Below are 22259 nucleotides of genomic sequence, written 5' to 3'. Positions count from 1 at the left end.
CATAGAAAATATGCAGACAAGAAAAACAGTCAAAGTGTATACGCCAAAATGTTAATAGTGTCTATGACTAGGTGTTTATATTATGAATAGCTTAATTTTATTATCTTTGTCCATATTTTCTAAGTTTTCTATAAGTTGTTAGATTTATAAGAAAAAAGCAATTAACATTTTTGTGTGTATTACTTTAAGATACAAGGAGCTCATAGCAGTGGTTTTCTAGCCCTCAATATGCATTTATTTAAGTTGTCTTAGGTTAAGAAAATATGTATGACCTGTTTATAGAAAGATGATTTATTACTTAGGAATGGCTTACACACTTCTCACTGAAATACATAATTTGATGCCTTTTGTTTACAATGAAAGGAATTGATAAAAATCTATGAGACTACATCCTTGTTTTTTTTTTTTTTTTGTAGTTAAAACTATTGCAGTCATCTAAGAAAATTTTGGATGTTCCAGGTCCCTGTACCTAAGTGCCTAATTATAGAGATAACAGGACTGAAATTCAGGAATGAAATTTTGATTAAATTCTGATATACCTTTTACTACAACACACACACACACACACACACACACACACACACACCATAAATTATACTGAATTTCTTGGCCTTGAGTACTTACCATCTTCTCTAATAAAAAGATATTCTTTTCAAACAAATAGAGAGGTGTAAAGGTAGCATATACAACTACCTGAGGGGACTGTATTGCTGAAGAACCTGTAAAACCAAACACATACTGCGTCATGGAAATTCTAGACAAAATGGAACCGGCAGGTCTTAGTAGACTGTTCAAATTCCTTAATGAACTTATCTTTGCTGATGAAATATAGGTAAATAACTCTGCATGCATATAATAAATGTTAAATCTCAAATGTACATCTATTTTATAGAATGTCTTATCAGTTTTACCTTCACAATAGTACCATATAATTCATTAAGAAATCATTTTACTTCATTGTAAAACACTTATTACATAAACTCACTCTAGCTATCTGTCAATGTAACTTAGCTTTCATAGAATCTTTATTTTGAATTTAAGGAATTCTGAGAGTTTCTGTGTCATTTCAAGTAGAAAGAAAACATAAATAAATTAATCCTCCCATGAAGAATGGAAACTAAGAAGGTAACTTAGTTTGGAATGTTTAATGCCTGTAGATTTGCTCCTGAACATCAATATTTATTCATGTGTTCCTTAATACCCCTGAAATTACCCCATTTGATTCATGATGCTTTTGTTCTTTAAAGATTCTGGCCAAAATAATAGAATTTATTTTCCTCTATTGTTTTTATTTTTAATTAAAAGGTTTTGATTTATTCCTTTAAAATTCACACACTTAACAAAAGCAGAAATATAGATCAATGGAACAGGATAGAAAGCCCAGAGATAAACCCACGCACATATGGTCACCTTATCTTTGACAGAGGAGGCAAGAATATACAGTGGAGAAAAGACAGCCTCTTCAATAAGTGGTGCTGGGAAAACTGGACAGCTACATGTAAAAGGATGAAATTATAACCCTTCCTAACACCATACACAAAAATAAGCTCAAAATGGATTAAAGACCTAAATATAAGGGCAGACACTATCAAACTCTCAGAGGAAAACATAGGCAGAACACTCTATGACATAAATCACAGCAAGAACCTTTTTGACCCACCTCCCAGAGAAATGGAAATAAAAACAAAAATAAACAAATGGGACCTAATGAAACTTCAAAGCTTTTGCACAGCAAAGGAAACCATAAACAAGACCAAAAGACAACCCTCAGAATGGGAGAAGATATTTGCAAATGAAGCAACTGACAAAGGATTAATCTCCAAAATTTACAAGCAGCTCATGCAGCTCAATATGAAAAAAACAAACAACCCAATTCAAAAATGGGCAGAAGACCTCAATAGACATTTCTCCAAAGAAGATATACAGATTGCCAACAAACACATGAAAGAATGCTCAACATCATTAATCAGTAGAGAAATGCAAGTCAAAACTACAATGAGATATCATCTCACACTGGTCAGAATGGCCATCATCAAAAAATCTACAAACAATAAATGCTGGAGAGGGTGTGGAGAAAAGGGAACCCTCTTGCACTGTTGATGGGAATGTAAATTGATACAGCCACTGTGGAGAACAGTATGGAGTTTCCTTAAAAAACTAAAAATAGAACTACCATATGACCCAGCAATCCCACTACTGGGCATATACCCTGAGAAAACCATAATTCAAAAAGAGTCATGTACCAATATGTTCATTGCAGCTCTATTTACAATAGCCAGGACATGGAAGCAACCTAAGTGTCCATCGACAGATGAATGGATAAAGAAGATGTGGCACATATATACAATGGAATATTACTCAGCCATAAAAAGAAATGAAATTGAGTTATTTGTAGTGCAGTAGATGGACGTAGAGTCTGTCATACAGAGTGAAGTAAGTCAGAAAGAGAAAGACAAATACCGTTTGCTAACACATATATATGGAATCTAAGGAAAAAAAAAATAAAGGTCATGAAGAACCTAGGGGCAAGACGGGAATAAAGACACAGACCTACTAGAGAATGGACTTGAGGACACGGGGAGGGGGAAGGGTAAGCTGTGACAAAGTGAGAGAGTGGCATGGACATATATACACTACCAAACGTAAAATAGATAGCTAGTGGGAAGCAGCCACATAGCACAGGGAGGTCGGCTCGGTGCTTTGTGACCACCTAGAGGGGTGGGATAGGGAGGGTGGGAGGGAGGGAGATGCAAGAGGGAAGAGATATGGGAACGTATGTATATGTATACCTGATTCACTTTGTTATAAAGCAGAAACTAACACACCATTGTAAAGCAATTATACTCCAATAAAGATGTTAAAAAAAAATTCACGCACTTACATTTCACTGCACTAGATAATATGTTTATTGAAGAATAATATCTTTAGAACCGCAATATATAAATTATATGTTAACCCTGGATCACTCTAAAATGGATTAAGATGTGAACTATGCCCAACTTGTAAAAATATGTTTTTACATTTAAAAAGTAAATTTTGTATATGTAGGGGAGCAAAATTTGTCACCTTAAAATGTATCTCTCTGTCATGAGGATTATTTTGGGCTTTTTTTTTTTTTTTTTTAAGAACGGAGTACTCAGGAATTCTTTCTTTTTACCTCCCCCTTAACTGCCTAAAAGAATTCAGATAAAGGGCCTGGTCCAGGAAGAGCACTACCACCAGAGACACCTACAAAGAATATGGGCTAAGTGTGGTAGGGCAGGGCCTAGAGACAAGAGTCCTCTCTGTGTCCCACTGCCTCTGCATGGTAGAGCCAACATGTGTTTACCAAACATTTGCTTTTCAATCTCCAGGTGAATTGCCTTCCTCCCTTTTGAAGTCACAAACCCCCGACCCCCTTTTCTTTCTCTCAGATGGTAGATAAGCCTCAATTGCCTAACTTGTCCTTGGGTTTCATTTTTCTTATGAGGCCTCATACATACATAATTATTATTCTTTTTCTTCTGTTAATCTGTCTCATGTCAATTTAATTCTTACACCAGCTAGAAGAACCTGGAGAGAGTAGAGGGAAATTTTTTCCTTCTCTAACATATTTTTCATGCAGCAGAGATCTGAACCCAGGCAATTTTACTCCACAGCCCAAACTTTGAACCACATTCTGTATCTAGAGGTTGACTTAACTATGAGTTTGGTAGAAAAAGAGGCATTGTTACCATCATTTTCACAAAGAAAGAAACTCAAAGAAAGGTTTAGCCATTCTCACAAACATGAATAATTATCAGTAACTTTGGGACTGTTATGTCATCCAGTATCAACAAAGATTGCTTAAGGCATCACTATAAGAAAACAAGTTTTTGTATAAAATTAAAAATATAATGACTAGTGTTTGTATTTTCTCTACCAAACCACCAGACATGTTTCTGTAAAAATACAAAGCCAGAACTATGAAAATGCTCTCACAAAAAAGCATAGTAATGTATTAAGAAAGAAGACAAAATGAAAAGAAAAACAACTAGATAAAGCATAGTGCTGGAGGTAAATGGACATGTTTTCATGTAAAGAAGGATGAACTGAGAATTATGATATACACTCTGGAAGCACCAAGACAGATGATCCAATGTTAGGACTATAAAGTTTAAAATATATATTTTATATATCAACATATATATAAAATTTACAGAGGAGGACATATATTAATACACATTAATATATAATTATATGTTTATATAAATATATTTATATATTTTATAATAAAAATATGTGTACTAACATATATATTTTTATTAGTATTATATATTCTCCTTCATGTAAACACTTCTGTGACTGTTGTACCATAAGAACTTGGATAACATTGTCTCATATGTAGGATCTTGCTCTGTTATGCATAACCATCCTGAGGGCCTAACAATTATGGGCAACCTTGAAAAGCTTATTTAGACATGTCTAAACAGGAAATACATTTCTATGCTCCAGTGTTTTCCAGCATTTTAGGAAATAAGTGCAATAATTATTATTCTAGGAGACTGAGAACTTACAATCTGACAGAGACTGTAGAGAATATTGTACGTCTGATGAGGGCCTTGAACCATGAAGAGACCATTTGGATTTTTCCTTTTCTTTTTCCTTCTCTCCATCTTTACTCCTCTTCTTTCCAAGGTCTTTTGCATCGGCTTTTCCAACATATTAAAAAAATGTAATAAATCTTTTAACTACAAAACCTCAGTGTATGTCGCTTATTAAGTCATTGTGTTGAAAAGAAAGTTAAATAGTAGTAGTATTTAACTTATTTAAATGTAAAACAATAGCCATAAATTTCCCCAAGTACTACTCACCTCAAATTAGTAACATCAAAATAAAGCAAAACTTTGAAAATTGACATGTATTGTGAAAGACATGCAGCATTATTTATTATTGACTACACATAATTTTATGTTAAATGTAGATGATCAGCTGAATATAATTTATTCATATAAAATCATGGTGTCAGGCTGATTTTCTCATTTAAAAAAGAAAAAAGAAAAACCAGCAAAGAAAGTGCTTAAAGTTGAGTCCTAAATGTGGAGCCCTCTTAGATCTTCTTTACTTGGGGCTTGCATTTCAAGAAACACAGCTTTCTGCCTCCAGAATATCTTCTGGTGGAAACTGGCTACGAACCAATGTCCACAAACCAACATCTGATTGTCCACATGTTGTGTGTAGTAAAACCCAGTACCCAGAACCGTCCATCATTTGAATTTCCATTCACATTTACATTTCTATGAAACATGTTCTCCTTCAACTTACCCCTAAGCTTTTTTATTTCCTAATAAATCCCTTCCAATTCTAAAACAGAAATTTCAAATTTCTGCCATTCATTCTTTCATCATTTGCTAAACTTGTAATCACCATTGATCAGGTTGTTTTTTTTTTTAAATTTGCATAAATGAAAACTATAACATTAACAACTTATACTGCTCCTTAGCTTCTAAAGTAAATCTATCTCATAGCTTTTATAGTAGATTTAGATGTTAGATACAAAGGCAAAGATAACTATAAGTGTAGGATGAGATATTTTATTGGGAAACAAGAATCAGAATTTTTTTATTGGGAAACAAACATCAGAATTTTATTTTGTGGCTTTTCTATAAATATTTGCCTTAAAACTAATTATAGGTAATAATATATGACTTCATGTATGATTTTAAAATGGGGTTTTAAAAGCCTTTAAATGCCTATTCAGAATTCATAATTTTAAAAATATAATATATATATAATAAAAATTATAAATAGAAAAACACACTTTTCACATAGAAATTTGGAAAGTATGCAAAAATGTTTACCAAAATGTGTTTTTGCCAATACCATGAGTAAATCTCTTGCTCCTCTGTCACGTCATTTCACCCATCTGGCCAACCCCTCTGAATAAAAGTAGCAGCTGAGTCCTACTGGACATGGCCTTCCTCTAGTTCTGCAAGCTTCTGCCACATCTATTTTAAATAACAACGAGAACCTTCATCTCCACCTCCACTTCACTCTTAGCTTGTAGAGAATAGAAGCCTTTTGTCAGAAACCCTCAGCTTCTCCCTATCAAACCCATTCATCCACTGAATGTGCATCTGTCCTCTCCCATGCCCTGTGCCCACCCATTAGGATGGAGGAGACTTTGCTCCCTGGTTTGGTCCAATCCCTTCACCTGGGCTCTCTGGAAACTTACACTATGGCTGTCATCTCAACTGCATTTTCCCAATCACTTAAAAATACTTCATCAGGTAAAAATTTAAATATCTTTCACAGGTCCCCTACATTCCCTGTCAGCTTCCACATTGTCGCTCTCCTGTTCTTCACAGACAAACTCCTAACAGGGGTGTTTATAAATTATCTTACTTCCCACTTATTTCTTAACCTCTCCAACGTGTCTTCCACTCCCATCACTTACCAGTGCCCAGTGACCTCCATATCACAAAATCCAGCAGAGAAACTTGAATTCTCCTCATATTTCAACTCTCAACACTACTTGACACAATCTCCCTGATTCTTAAAACACTCTTTTCCTTTGACTTCAGTAGCAACATGCTCTGCTGGTCTTCTTCCTGTTACTCTGGTCATCCTTTAACCTCTTTTGCCAGCTCATTATTTGGTACCCAGTTCTCAGATATTTAGCTTCTTTAAGGCTGAGTCTTAAGCTTCTTAGTCTTCTCACTTTACGCCATCTCCTTGGGAATATCATTCATTGTTTAATTTGGCACGCATTTGTCAATGATTCCCAAAAGTATATCACCAGCCTGGAACTCCTGACATGAAAGTACACTTGATTTCTTAAAGGCACTTCAAATTCAGTATGTTCTGAGTCATTCTGTGATCTCTCCTCATAAAGCCGTTCCTCTTTTGGCATTACCCCTCTCAATAAAAGGTACTACCATCTATCCAGTTTTGGAAGTCAGAATTTTACACATCATCTTTGCCACATTCTGCCATTTTTTACGTTTTAAATATCTCTCAATCATTTACTTTATCTGCCTCTCCACTATGACTGTCCTATTACCCTACGCCAAGCTACTATTGTCTCTGAACTGAGCTGATGCAAAGGTCTCCAAATTGTTTTTTCTATGTCCACTCATGTCACTGACTCTCCACCCCCATGTGCACACCAAGTTATTTTCTTCTCAGAGAACGAGAATATCCTTTTGAAAATGTGAAATAGATCATGACTCAACCCTAAACTCTTCATTAGCCGTCAATTGCTCCTTGGTAAAGATCAATCATCTTAACATGACCTGGAGGATTTGACATGATCGTCTCCTATCTACTTCTCCAGGCTCTTCTTAAGCCACTTTATTCCACACATCCTCTCCTCCAGCTAAACATATCTTCTACCAGGTCTTCCAAATCATTGTCATTCCTGCTACTTCTTCATAATATTTATATCTGCTGTCTCCTCTACCTAGAATGCTCTTCCCTTCTCAGTCCTTAATCTTCCTCCAGATATCCCTATCATCTTTGCAAACACAGCTCAAAATTCCTTAGGGAATTCTTCTTTGATGCCCCAGACTAGGTCTTTCATATGAACTCCTAAAGTTTCCTGTATTTCCCTTCAAGACTCATGTATTGGTATGTATTTATGATTTTTAAAATTAATGTTAGTCCCACTCACTAAACCTTAGTTCTAGGAAGTGAGTTCCACACCTGATTTTGTTCATCAAGTTATCACTAATTCCTGGAACACTTAACCGATATTCTCAGCAAGTAGTATATTGAATGGATTGTTAAATGGAGGGATGGATAGACAGAAGTTAACTTGTGATACATGAGAAAGGGATTCCAGGTTCAAATTAATTTAGGATACACTGGGTAAAACGAATTTAAACTGGCTTTTTTTTTTGCTTTCTTTTATAAACTAATGCACATTAGATCATTTTAAATGGCACTGATGATAGGCAGATATCACACACACAATTTTTTTGTATATTTTTGAGGAACATTTACAGTAATTATTTCTGGGCAGTATATGGTTAGAAATGCTGGTTGATAAGATCTAGATAAGGACAAAATATCAATATCTTATAAAACATAAACATTTGAAAGATCATTATAGATGCTATCACAGTACATAAAAAAGCTGAGTATCTTCTAGTATATTTAACTCTACTATACAAGCATTATTGTTCATATGTATGACTATATGAAATATTTTAGAAAACATAAAATAAATAATGATTAAATATATTTCCCACTTAAGAAGAAATGCTCCTACACTCTGTAAAATAACGCAAAAAATTTTTTTCCAGATTTTAACTTTCACCTTACAATAACCTGCAAATCATAATCTAATCTGTGTCTATTTCACACTTCCTGAAAAGGAAAACAGGACAACTTTTCTCCTTTGGTATTCTGGTCCTTTCCACTCTACATATAACATATAAGAAAGATGTGTTTAAGGGAAATTGAAAACTTAATGTGTTTTTCTATATTAATATATTAATTGAGTATCATCAAAATATATAATTGCCTTTGATTTTTAAGGAGAGCAAAATATAGTAGAATAATTAACATATGGTAAACACCATTGCAAGTTCTAATATCTTAGAAAGGACCTTAATTACATGACTGTTTTCACAACACTTATATAAATATAATGACAATAAATAATCATTAAATTAAGCAATGACTAAACTATAAAGTGTTTATATATAATACCCATATTGAATAACATCATGATATAGAATGTCTTACCCTTTAAAACTCTGTCACTTTTCTCAGGTAATTTTAGTGTTGTTGCTGAAACTTCAGGTTTGAATTCCTTGCCATCTTTCATTTCTTTGCCATCTTTCACTTCTTTCCCATCCTTCATGTCTTTTCCTTGTTCTTTTAATTTGGCATCTGTGTCTGTTATTTTGCTTTCAGAGCTGGACTCATCTGACAGCTTAAACTCGGGCAATATTTCTCTCAAGAGCTCCCAAACTTTGTCCATATATCCTGGGCTTAGGTAAAAAACAACATTAATTTCCAAATTAAGCTTTGTATTCCACATCAAGAATTGCTGACAGAAAAAAATTAACTTGCTACTTCAAAAAACCAATTACAATAGTTTCTTCACATGTTAGTTAAAAACACCATTATGTGCTTATTTATTCAACAAGCTTTGATTGAGTGCCTCCTCTGTGGTGGGCTTTGCTGATGCAAGGAGACCAAACACAGAGTTCCAATTAAAGATGGTGATGTAGGAAGATTCTGAACTCACCTCTTCCTATGGACACAACAAATCTACAGCTACATACAGAACAATTTCCTCTGAAAATAATAAAAAAAATTAGGTGAGGAATTCCTTCATATCTGGCAAATGAGAAAAAAAAACATAGTGAAATGGCTAGGAGAGGCTGAGACACAGTCTTGCCATAAACCTCACACAGTGTGGGCACACACAGTTTGGAGGGAGCTCACATCCCTAAGCTTTTCCCTGAAGAGTGAAGGGTTTGAACCCCACATAATGGCACCCCAACTTTTAAGACCTGCAGATCAGAGACAAGCTCCCAAAACATCTAGTTTTGAAAGCCAGCAGGGCTTGCATCCATGAGGCCCACAAGGCTATAGCAAACTCAGAAAGAGTTCTTAAAGGGCTGTCACAGACTCACCCATCCCAGGACTCACCCATCGAGAGCACCCAGTAGGAGACTTTAATATCCCACTTTCACCAATGAATAGATCATCCAGACAGAAAATCAATGAGAAAACATTGGCCTTGGGACTTCCCTGGCAGCCCAGTGGTTAATACTTCGTGCTTCCACTGCGGGGGGAGTGAGTTTGATCCCTGGTCAGGGAACTAAGATTCCACATGTCACGTGTCATGGCCAAAAAAAAAAAAAAAAAAAAGAAAACATTGGCCTTGAATGACACATCAAATAGGATGGACTTAGAACATATAGAACATTCCACCCAATAGCAACAGAATACACATTTTTCTCAAATGTACATGGAACATTCTCCAGGACAGATCATGTGTTAAGTCACAAAACAACTCTTAATGAGTTCAAGAAGACTGAAATCGTACCATGCATCTTTTCCAACCACAACTGTATGAAACTAGAAATTAATTACAAGAAGAAAACTGGGAAATTCACAGCTATGTGTAGATTAAACTATATGCTACTGACCAACCAATGGGTCAAAGAAGAAATTTAAAAAATGCTTTGCGATAAATAAAAATGGAAGTACAACACAACAAAAATACAACAGATACAACGACAACAAATACAACAAAGCAAAGATAGTTCTAAGAAGTAGTTCTGTGAGAGTTCGTAGCAATACATGTCTACATTAAGAAATATGATCTCAAACTACCTAACTTTACACCTAAAAGAAATAGAAAAAAAAGAACAAATGAAGCCTAAAGTTAGTAGAAGGAAGGTAATAACAAATATCAGAGTGGAAATAAATGAGACTAAAAAGACAGTAGAAAAGATCAAAGAAATTAAGAACTGGTTTTTTGAAAAGATAAACAAAATTGACAAACCTTTAGACTCACCAACAAAAAAAAGAGAGAATACTCAAATAAAGAAAATCAGAAATGAAACAGACACATTGTAATTAATACCACAAAATACAAAGGATCATAAGAGACTACTATAAACAAATATACAAAACAAACTGGACAACCTAAAAGAAATGGATAAATTCCTAGAAACATATGATTTACCAAGACAAAGAAATAGAAAATCTGAATGGACTGATTACTAGTAATCAAAAACTTCCCAACAATGAAAAGTCCAGAATCAGAGAGCTTCACTGGTGACTTCTACCAAACATTTAAAGAAGAATTAATACCAATACTTCTCAAATTCTTTCAAAAAATAGAAGACAGGGGAAAATGTCTAAACTCATTTAACGAGGCCAGCATTACCCTGATATCAAAATCAGACAAGGATATCACAAGAAAAGAGAACTACAGATCAAAATCCTTGATGAACATAGACACAAAAAATTCACAACAGAATGTTAGCAAACAATTCAACAATACATTAAAAGGATCATACACCATGATCAAGTGAGATTTATTCCTGGGGTGCAAGAATGATTCAACATGCGTAAATCAATCAGTGTAATACATCACAGTAAAAAAAATGAAGGATAAAAATCATACGGTCATCTCAATAGATGCAGAAAACCATTTGACAAATTCAACATCCATTTATGATAAAAAATGCTCAACAAAATGGGGTTAGAGGGAACACACCTCAATATAATAAAAGACATATATGACATGCCCACAGCTAACATCATACTTAATGGTGAAAAGCTGAAAGCTTTTCTCTAAGATCAGGAACAAGATAAGGATAGCCACTCTCACCACTTTTATTCAGCACAGTATTGGAAGTCTAGCCAGAGCAATAAGGCAAGAAAAGGTAATAAAAGGCTTTTAAATCAGAAAGGAAGAAGTAAAAGAGTCATATTTACAGATGACATAATATTATATATATAGAAAACCTTAAGAAACTCCACCCAAAAGCTGTTAGAATAAACAAATTCAGTACAGTTGTAGGATACAAAATCAATATACAAAAATCTTTTGCATTCTATACACTAATAATGATCTAAAAGAGAAATTAGGAAAACAATCTCATATACAAGTGCAGCAAAAAGACCTAGGAATAAACTTAACCAAGGAGGTGAAAGACCTGTACACTGAAAACTATGATATTAATGAGAGAAATTAAAGAAGACATAAATAAATGAAAGATATACATGGCTTATGGATTGGAAGAATTAATATTGTTAAGATGTCCATACTACCAAAAGCAATCTACATATTCAATGCAATCCCTATCAAAATTCCAATGACATTTTTCACAGAAGTAGAATAAACAATCCTAAAATTTGTATGGAACCACAAAATATCCTGATTAGCCAAAGTAATCTTGAGAAAGAAGAACAAAGCTGGAGGCATCACACTTCCTGATTTCAAACTGTAATACAAAGCCATAGTAGTCAAAAGAGGATGATATTGGCATAAAAGCAGACACATAGATCAATGGAATAGAATAGAGAAGCCAGAAATAAACGCATGCATATATGGTCAATTAATTTATGACAAAGGAGCCAAGAATATAATGGGGAAAAGTACATTCTCTTCAATAAATGGTGCTGAGAAAACTGGACAGTCACATGCAAAAGAATAAAACTTGACCGTTATGTTATACTATACACAAAAATTAACTCCAAATGGATTAAAGGCTTACAAGTGAGACCTGAAACCATAAAACTCCTAGAAGAAAGCATAGATGTTAAGCTCCTTGACATCAGTCTTGGTGATAATTTTTTGGACTTGACACCAAAAGCAAAGACAACAAAAGTAAAAATAAACAGGTGGACTATATCAAACTAAAAAGCTTCTGCAAAAAAACAAAACAAACCTACAACAAAATGAAGAGACATCCTACTGAATGGAAGAAAATATTTGCAAATTATATATCTAATAAAGGGTTAATATCAAAATATAAAAAGAACTAATTTAACCCAATAAAATGACTATCCAATTAATAAATGGGCAGAGGATCTGAATAGACATATTTCCAAAGAACATATACAGATGGCCAACAGGTACAATGAAACGTGCTAAACATCACTAATCATCAGGTAAATGTAAATCAAAACCACAATGAGTTATCACCTCACACCTGTTGTAATGGCTATCATCAGAAAGACAAGAAATGACAAGTGTTGGCAAGGATGTGGAGAAAAGGGCACTTTCATTCACTGTTGGTGGGAATGTAAATTGGTGCAGCCAGTATGAAGTTTCTTCAAAAAATTAAAAATAAAACTATTGTATAATCCCACAATTCCACTTCTGGGTATTTATCCATAGGAAATGAAAACACTAACTCAAAAAAACAGATGCACTCCCATGTTCACTGCAGTATTATTTACAATAGCTAAGACATAGAATCAACATATGTATCTACGGATGGATGAATGAATAAAGAAAGTGTGGTATTCATATACACAATGAAATATTGTTCAGACATAAAAAATGAAGGAAATCTTGCCATTTGCAACAATGTGGATGGACTTTGAGGACATTATACTAAGTGAAATAAGTCAGAGAGAGAAAGACAAATATTGTATGATCTCACTTATATACAGAATCTAAAAACAAACAGCAAAACAAACAAAAATGAACTCACTGATATAGAGAACAGATTAGTGGTTGCCAGAGGCAAGGGGTAGGATTTGGGCAAAATGGGGAAGGTGTTCAAAAGGTACAAATTTTCCAGTTATCCAATAAATGAGTCATGGGGTGGTAATGCACAGCATGGTGACTGTAGTTAACAATACTGTACTGTATATTTGAAAGTTGCTAAGAGAGTAGGTCTTAAAAGTTCTCATCACAAGAAAGAAAATGATAGCCATGTGTGGTGCTGGGTGTTAACTAGATTTGTGTTGACCATTTCTCAATATATACAAATATTGAATTATTATGTTGTACACCTGAAACTAATATATTGTTATATGTCAATTACATCTCAATAAAAATAAATAAACAAGCAAAGAAACAAAGAAACCAAAATAAACAAAGAGACCAAACATATGGCCCTAGTCTCAAGGCTCACTCAGTCTGGGAGGGGAGAGAGGCATGTCACACACATGACACGGAAAGAATATGTATTTGAGCATCTGTTAAGTGCCAGGCACTTTCCTATATATTATCATTTAAATAAATGATCTCTATGTTACTTCTCTGTGGAATTTAACAATATTTTTACGTTCTCTAAACTCTTTCCTGAGGCTTCTACAACATCATTCTTTTCTAGTTTCTATTATTATAGAAATCACTTGCAGACTCCTTTGAACACTCCCTTTCCTCTGCTCACTGCTGACCAATTAGGGCTGCTTCCCCAGAGTTCTCCTCAATATGCTCTTGATAGCCTATAGCCTTTCCTCAGTGAGTTAATAAGCACAACCATATTTTAGGTTCACCTGTACTTTTATGTAACCCTCAAATCATTAGCTCCAGCTCAAACCTCTCTCCAGAAGAGAAGAGGTTGTGTACAACCAACTAATAGACATCTATCCAAAAACAAACAACTCGGACTTCTCTGGTGGTGCAGTGGTTAAGAATCCGCCTGCCAATGCAGGGGACACGGGTTCAAGCCCTAGTGCAGGAAGACCCACATGCCATGGAGCAACTAAGCCCATGCACCACAACTCCTGAGCCTGCGCTCTAGAGCCTGCAAGCCACAACTACTGAGCCCCCCTGCCACAACTACTGAAGCCCACGTGCCTAGAGCCTGTGCTCCACAACAAGAGAAGCCACTGCAATGAGAGGCCTGCGCAGCGCAACGAAGACCCAATGCAGCCAAAAATAAAATAAATTTATAGAAAAGAAATCAAAAACAAACAAATCAATCAATTAAAATATCCTGCCACCATCTTCTAGTTTTCAATCAAGTTAGAAAACTGAGAATGACCAAGTCTCTCTCCATGAAACTCTCATCAAATTAAAAGTACGTCCCTTAGATCCTACCTCCTCCTACTGCAATTGACAACACTTTCTCCATTCTTTTATTTTTTTAAAATATCTTTATTGGAGTATAATTGCTTTACAATGTTGTGTTAGTTTCTGCTGTATAACAAAGTGAATCAGCTATACATATGCATATATCCCCATATCCCCTCCCTCTTAAGCCTCCCTCCCACCTTCCCTAACCCACCCCTCTAGGTGGTCACAAAGCACAGGGCTTATCTCCCTGTGCTATGGGGCAGCTTCCCACTGGCTATCTATTTTACATTTGGTAGTGTATATATGTCGATGCTACTCTCACTTCTCCCTAGCTTCCCCTTCCCCCCCACATCCTCAAGTCCGTTCTCTAGATCTGTATCATTAGTCCTGCCCTGCCACTAGGTTCATCAGTACCGTTTTTTTTTTTTTAGATTCCATATATATGTGTTGGCATACAGTATTTGTTATTCTCTTTCTGACTTACTTCACTCTGTATGACAGACTGCAGGTCCATCCACTTTATTACAGATAACTCAATTTCATTCCTTTTTATGGCTGAGTAATATTCCATTGTATATATGTGCTACATCTTTATCCATTCATCTGTTGATGGACATTTAGGTTGCTTCCAATCCTGACTATTGTAAATAGTGCTGCAATGAATATTGTGGTACACGTATCTTTTTGGATTATGGTTTTCTCAGGGTATATGCCCAGTAGTGGGATTGCTGGGTCATATGATAGTTCTATTTTTAGTTTTTTAAGGAACCTCCATACTGTTTTCCATAGTGGCTGTATCAATTTACATTCCCACCAACAGTGCAAGAGGGTTCCCTTTTCTCCACACCCTCTCCAGCATTAACTGTTTGTAGATTTTTTGATGATGGCCATTCTGCCTGGTGTGAGGTGATACCTCATTGTGGTTTTGATTTGCATTTCTCTAATGTTTAGTGATGTTGAGCATCTTTTCATGTGTTTGTTGGCAATCTGTATGTCTACTTTGGAGAAACGTCCATTTAGGTCTTCCACACATTTTTGGATTTGTTTGTTTTTTTGATATTAAGCCGCATGAACTGCTTGTATATTTTGGAGAAAAGACCCCGAATAGCCAAAGCAATCTTGAGAAAGAAAAATGCAGCTGGAGGAATCAGGCTCCGTGACATCAGACTATACTACAAAGCTACAGTAATCAAGACAGTGTTGTACTGGCACAACAACAGAAATACAGATCAATGGAAAAGGATAGAAAGCCCAGAGATAAACCCACGCACATATGGTCACCATATCTTTGACAAAGGAGGCAGAAATGTACAGTGGAGAAAGGACAGCCTCTTCAATAAGTGGTGCTGGGGAAACTGGACAGCTACATGTAAAAGAATGAAATTATAACCCTTCCTAACACCATATACAAAAATAAACTCAAAATGGATTAAAGACCTAAATATAAGGCCAGACACTGTAAAACTCTTAGAGGAAAACGTAGGCAGAACACTCTATGACATAATTCACAGCAAGATCCTTTTTGACCCACCTCCTAGAGTAATGGAAATAAAAACAAAAATAAGCAAATGGGACCTAATGAAACTTAAAAGATTTGCACAGCAAAGGAAACCATAAACAAGACAAAAAGATAACCCTCAGAATGGGAGAAAATATTTGCAAACAAAGCAACTGACAAAGGATTAATCTCCTTTCTCCATTCCTATCACCACTTTCTCTGTAGAAGCCCTTGGCAAAGACTTCTGCAATACTGCACAAACCAGTTCCCCTGCTCCAGTCCTGAGCCATCCTCCAAAATCACAAGTCTGATAAGATCATCCTCCTGTCTAAAATCCCTCAGTGACATTCTGTTGTGAAGATTTCTTAACTTTCTCTATTTGGTTCCAGCATACCTCTCCACCCCATACCCATCCATCCTCCAGAACCCAGCACATAATCTAGTCCTGCAGGACAATGTGCCTTTCTGGGACTACACCCTGCTCCCTTGTAGTTTCAGGCTATTCCTTCTTCTCTGAGTTGGCTTTCCTACCTCAATAAGCTGCACTAATTTCAACTAATCCTTTGAGGTCAGTTTAAGCATTACTTCTAGGGAAATTAAGCTATACATTCCTGTCCTGGATTCCCAAAGAATCTTTTACAAACTTCTAGTTTAGCCTTTTAAAATATTTTTGAAATTACTCTATCAACGAACATTTATTGAGAACATACTGTGTAATGGCCATTCAGTGTCATTTCTCTAAGCACAGAAGTCTCAACATTGAGAAAGACAAAAAGGGTCCCTATTCTCATGCATCTTACCATCCCAGTGGATGGATACAACTGAGAGAGAGAGAGAGAGAGAAGATAACAGGCAGCTATAACTTTCAAGATGAAAACAAAATAATAAACAATGGGATATGGAGTCATTCGGGAAAGAAATAATTTAGATGGGATAGTTGAGAAGGCCTATCTGAGGAGCTGATAGTTAAGCTTGGTGATATCTAAATGTTATGACATATCCAACCAAGTAAATATCTGATGGACGATCATTCCAGGCATAAACAAAGAACAGTTCATGTAAAGACCCTAAGGGAAATGAGTTTAGCACATTTGAGAAACAGAATGAAGATGTGGGTGGCCAGCTAGTGGTTGCCAAGACAGTTTTCATTTTTGCATTTAACCCCATAACAGCTCTGCAACATAGGTAGTACAATCCTAATTGAAGTTTAAGAGGTTATAAATTTTATGCAGTCACAAATGATAGACTACCAAATGACAGAATCAGGATTAAAATAGATCTTTCTGAATCCAAAACCCCTGTGTTTTTTCCCACCTACAATGTAAAAAATGTTATGCTGTGAAAAAGAAATATTCATACACCAAAGGATGAGACTATACAACATGTTGGACAGTTAGGCTTAAATATGGGGTGGTGGAGCGCTCTATTCACAAATGAATTACACCAAGATCAGAGAAATTTGTGGAGAAAAGCATCATCTCTTCATTTGAAATTGTCAGACTTCTAATAGCCACTCTGTATTTCTAGTATAATACGGAGAGTTAGAAGGTGTTTTTTTTTTTCCAAATGATAAAACAGTGCTAACTGTAGGAAAACATAAGAGGCAGGTCAACAGTTGCAAATAGAGCAATGTCTCCCTTTGGTACTTCTATGGGAGAGGGAAGGGAAAGGCTGTCTGTTGAAGATGCCACAAAACACTTTTCACCCTAATTGATTTTCATATGGAAAAAGTCAGTAGTGAACACAAGTATGAAACTTGAGTACTCTAATTCTCCTGGACCTCTGTAAAACCATGACCATGACAGGCGAAGCCCCTCAGGGGCTGTCTCTGCACAATCGAATCCTTTGTAGGAAGAGAGACATCCCACTTCTGAACATGCCATGGCTTTGATCATGTTGTTCTCCTGCTTTCCCTGTCCCTTTCCTTCCGTCCCCTCAAATCAAACCCAGTCAATGGTAAAGGCTCAGATCAAGTCAGAACTTTCTCCATGATGCCATACGTGACCTCCACCTGCATCCTTGGCAGATGGTGATTTCAAATTAAACATTTCTTGACAATCACTATTATACTGTTCCATGACATTCTTTTCATTTAAAATTATACACTTATATACACGAGTTAACACTGTGATTTTATAGTGTAATTGTAATTTTAAATTACATGCATAGTGTAGCAGAATGTTCATAACAAAAAATCCTACAAATCATGACATAAATCAAAGAGAGTATATATCTTTTACTTTCTGGGTACATTTAGAAGTAAAATGATAAACTTGAACATCTGAGTCAGTCTCATTTTTTTAGACTTTTCTCTGTTTCCAAAGGTTGATTATTAACTACCATACATATATCTATATAATATTAAATAATACAGTGATACTCATTAGAGGGAAAGAAACTTGCACTAATTATGTCTCTACCATACATCAGTTACTTTTTCTGACACTCTGACCTACTCAATCCTGAGAACAACCCTATAAGACAGGTCGTTTTTACCTGCATTTTACATATGAAAAAACTAGGGCCCCAAAATGTTATATTACTTGCAAAATTCACACAGCTTGAAATTGGAATTATAAGAATGTAAGTTTAGCTATATAGTTCTGACACCAAAGCTCAAGCTTTTTCCCCTTATATCATTTTCATAGACATTTTATAAGCAACCATAAATTGATGCAAATTGAGCATCTAAAATCCTTCAAAATTTTCATTTAATTTAATTATTAAACTGGTCTTGGGACTTCTCTGGTGGTCCAGTGGTTAAGACTTCACCTTCCAATGCAGGGGGTGCGGGATTGGGGAGCTAAGATCCCACATGCCTCATGGCCAGAAAACCAAAACAGAAGCAATATTGTAACAAATTCACTAAAGACTTTAAAAATGGTCTATATAAAAAAAAAAAAAAGTCTTTAAAACAAAAGAAATAAACTGGTCTTATAATCATGAAAGTATATGAATAGTGTTTTCAGTTTTCATGTATGATTTCACTGTATGATTCTAGCAAGAGACAATTCCCAATTTTTAATTTACTACTTTTCTAGTCACAAATCATTTTGATCTCCTGTTTCTTTACCACCCTCTGATAGACTTCTGATGTTTTCATGTCTCTGGTTTATTTATTGCAGGGAAAATTAAGGCAAAATTTTAAGCATTCCATCAACACTGAAGATAAAAATTTAGAAAAGTCCATACTTATAAACCCCATTCTCTCTTTATTTCTCTCCACTAACATTGACCATATCATGTCAATAAATATCCTCTTCTCTTAGATATCAGAAAAGGATTTTCCATGAGACGATCTAAAAGGGTGCTATCTGGACCTTTCCCAAAGGTAAAAAGCAAAATCAGCTCTCTTTCAGGAAAGTGGTCCTTAGAGGAGTTTGTCTACCCTCCCATTTTTTTCCCTGCAAATATATTTTCTTTGAACTAAACAATGGCTAGTTTATCCTGCTGAAAGGACGCTTTAGGTGGTAGAATCCAAGTCACTAGGACTTGTCTTCAGTCTCCTTTAACCTGGACACTGGGAATGGTAGCTTTCTAACACCAAAGATCAGAGATGATCCAAATTGATAACTGTACTGTGGATTTGATCTTATAAAACTCAGCATCTGGATTGATGGCATGTTCAGATCTATTGATCTAATTATTTTTTATGTACTTAACCTGATTAATTTCCAGTATCAATGGTAATATGATCAAATTATGTGGCTATAACATTTATTCATGAAACAAAAAATATTTGTGAAATTTTAAGTAAGTATTAAATTAAATCCTCTCTCTTTGAACATAGACAAACAATATCTATATATCTAGAATCATATGAGAGAAAGACTGTGGGCTTTGGACCCAGAAAGATTTACATTCAAATATTACCTCCAGGTACAATGTACACAGCTTTAGGGAATTCAACCACTCTGAGCTTCAGTTTTCTCATTTCTAATGACATATAACACCTAGCTGATAGGGTCATATGGATAATTAAATAAGATAATCTTTTCAGGACTGTGGGTGTTAATTAGAATAATACATTAAAGTGCTTAAGGCCTAATAGGCATTTTAATATTATTCATTCCCTAGTATGGGTAGCTAATTAAAAGTCGCTTGTACTTTTCTGTATTGAATAAGTGTATAAGTAGAAAGGGACACCTGTAAATATTTTATCATAATAAATAATTAACATTGTTTTAATATTTGTAATTCAGATATTTAAGGATTAAATTTACTATATATAAGGAAACAGAATTTATCCTGGTATTCTCAAGGAATTTTTTATAATACTATAACATGTTATTCTCCAAACATTTTGTAAAATGTGACAATTTTTAAAATTTTCTTAAAGACTAAGAATATTTTAGTTAAAGAAACCTTACTGGGGAAGAGAGAAAAAAATATATGAGTACTTAATGGTCAAACGTACTGGAGAGAAATGACTTCTGGTAACCATCCTGTGAGTGCGTGAATCACTGTGAACTCTCCCAGTTCTCTCCTCTCCGCTACATGGATGCTAAAAAAGCAAATACACAATAGTATGGTCAATAACATTTGAAAACAGAGAGAGGTCTATAAAAAACAGGAATCTCTAATAAGCAGTGATATAATAATAAATGTAGGGGTCCTACTGGTTATACATTAGAGCACAAGAATATACTTTTCCAACAGTCAGATGACTTGTTTTGATAAGGCACTTAAATAGATCCAAAGATAAAATTTCATATCTATTACAAAACATGCTTACAAACTTTATTTTATAAATGTATTTCTTTTATTTTATTTATGTCTGCGTTGGGTCTTCGTTGCTGCGTGCGGGCTTTCTCTAGTTGAGGCGAGTGGGGGCTACTCTTCGTTGCGGTGCTCGGGCTTCTCAATGCGGTGGCTTCTTTTGTTGCGGAGCTCGGGCTCTAGGTGCGCGGGCTTCAGTAGTTGTGGCTCGCTGGTTCTGGAGTGCAGGCTCAGTAGCTGTGGCACGGGCTTAATTGCTCTGCGGCATGTGGGATCTTCCCGGACCAGGGCTCGAACCCATGTTCCCTGCATTGGCAGGCGGATCCTTAACCTTTGCGCCTCCAGGGAAGCCCACAAGCTTTATTTTAAAATGTCATATATATAAAGCATAACGTCATAAACATATCCATACATATTATATATCGGGAAATATATATAGATGATATATAATCTATTCTATATATTCAATATATTATCATGGTCTTTTAAAAATAGGGCAGTGTCCTTCATCTTTCTAGTTTCGGTAATTATTCTAAGATTCCTATGAGGCTGTGTATTAAGTCAGTCTCACACATGGCAGGACAAGATGGGCATCAGACATCTTTAATAAAATCCTTAGATAATTTCAGAGAACCAGAAACATCCATTCTATCCTGTACAAAAGAGTGGATCTGCCACCATAGCATGAAGTCAAATGAGGCCGTGATTGATCAAATATTGCTCTTCTCATTTTAATCCTTTTGTTAAAAATTTTTTTTCTGAAGTGATTAGTCTATTTTCATTAACACACACAAATGCCATATCTATGTTTTGCTCAGGAATCAGAGCTTCAGTCCACCTTATGCCAACGGTGATGACTGATGGTATTGACCGGCATACATGTCTTTTTCTTCAGAAAGAAATCTTACTATCTTAGTCACATGCTCCATCATTTAAAAATTTACACTGGCTTCTAGTTTACAGATTATAAATTGTGATATGTCTATATATCTCAAAGATAACTAATATCTTAGTTATAACTAAGTTATAGTCTAAGTCTAAGATATAACTAAGTTATAGTCTAAGTCTAAGATAACTAATATCTTAGACTGTGGGATAATTCACAGTCTAAACTCCTCTTTGAATAATCATATTAATATTCAGGATGTGACGGTGCAAACCCCATAAAAGTAACTCTTTTTCCTTTGCATATTTCCTAGTGGTATTTAAATAACTACTAAATATTAATTTTTTAATGTAGAAAGCTAAAACTCCCATAAAATATTTACTATCTACTATAAAATCTGAGAAAAACTTTTGGACGAATATAAATTGGACCACGTAGTGATTTCCACTGGTAAGCCTAAGAAATGTCTTACATTAAGTCTGGTCCTTTATTTTCAAGTTGGATTTGTTTATTTTTCAAAAATAACAATAATTCTATTACTCAAGTTGCTACAAAATTCTACTGAACTGTAGCTTTAAGAAAGATAAAATGCTCCTCCAATTATCCAGGTCACACATTTACTGCTTCACTGGCCTTGCGGCTCTAATTCTCAGAACTTCAAGTTAGGTCTGAGAATTAGGAACATT

The 22259-nt window shown here is 35.1% G+C and overlaps 1 protein-coding gene across 1 annotated transcript in view; it reads right to left on the bottom strand.

Moving 5' to 3' along the window:
• Positions 1-22259, bottom strand: part of ADGB (androglobin) — a 138814-nt gene that overhangs the window by 94791 nt on the left and 21764 nt on the right. Inside the window, exons 6-9 of the mRNA XM_030853230.3 lie at positions 20386-20472; positions 8710-8957; positions 4536-4670; positions 625-719 (exon numbers count right to left, since the gene is read on the bottom strand). Coding sequence (XP_030709090.1) covers positions 625-719; positions 4536-4670; positions 8710-8957; positions 20386-20472 — 565 coding nt within the window. The remainder of the gene's footprint in view (positions 1-624; positions 720-4535; positions 4671-8709; positions 8958-20385; positions 20473-22259) is intronic.

Source organism: Globicephala melas, chromosome 14, assembly GCF_963455315.2.
Source record: "Globicephala melas chromosome 14, mGloMel1.2, whole genome shotgun sequence".
NCBI lineage: Eukaryota > Metazoa > Chordata > Mammalia > Artiodactyla > Delphinidae > Globicephala > Globicephala melas.
The sequence above is the reverse complement of the archived record's forward strand: the minus strand, read 5'-3'. Positions and strand labels throughout refer to the sequence as shown.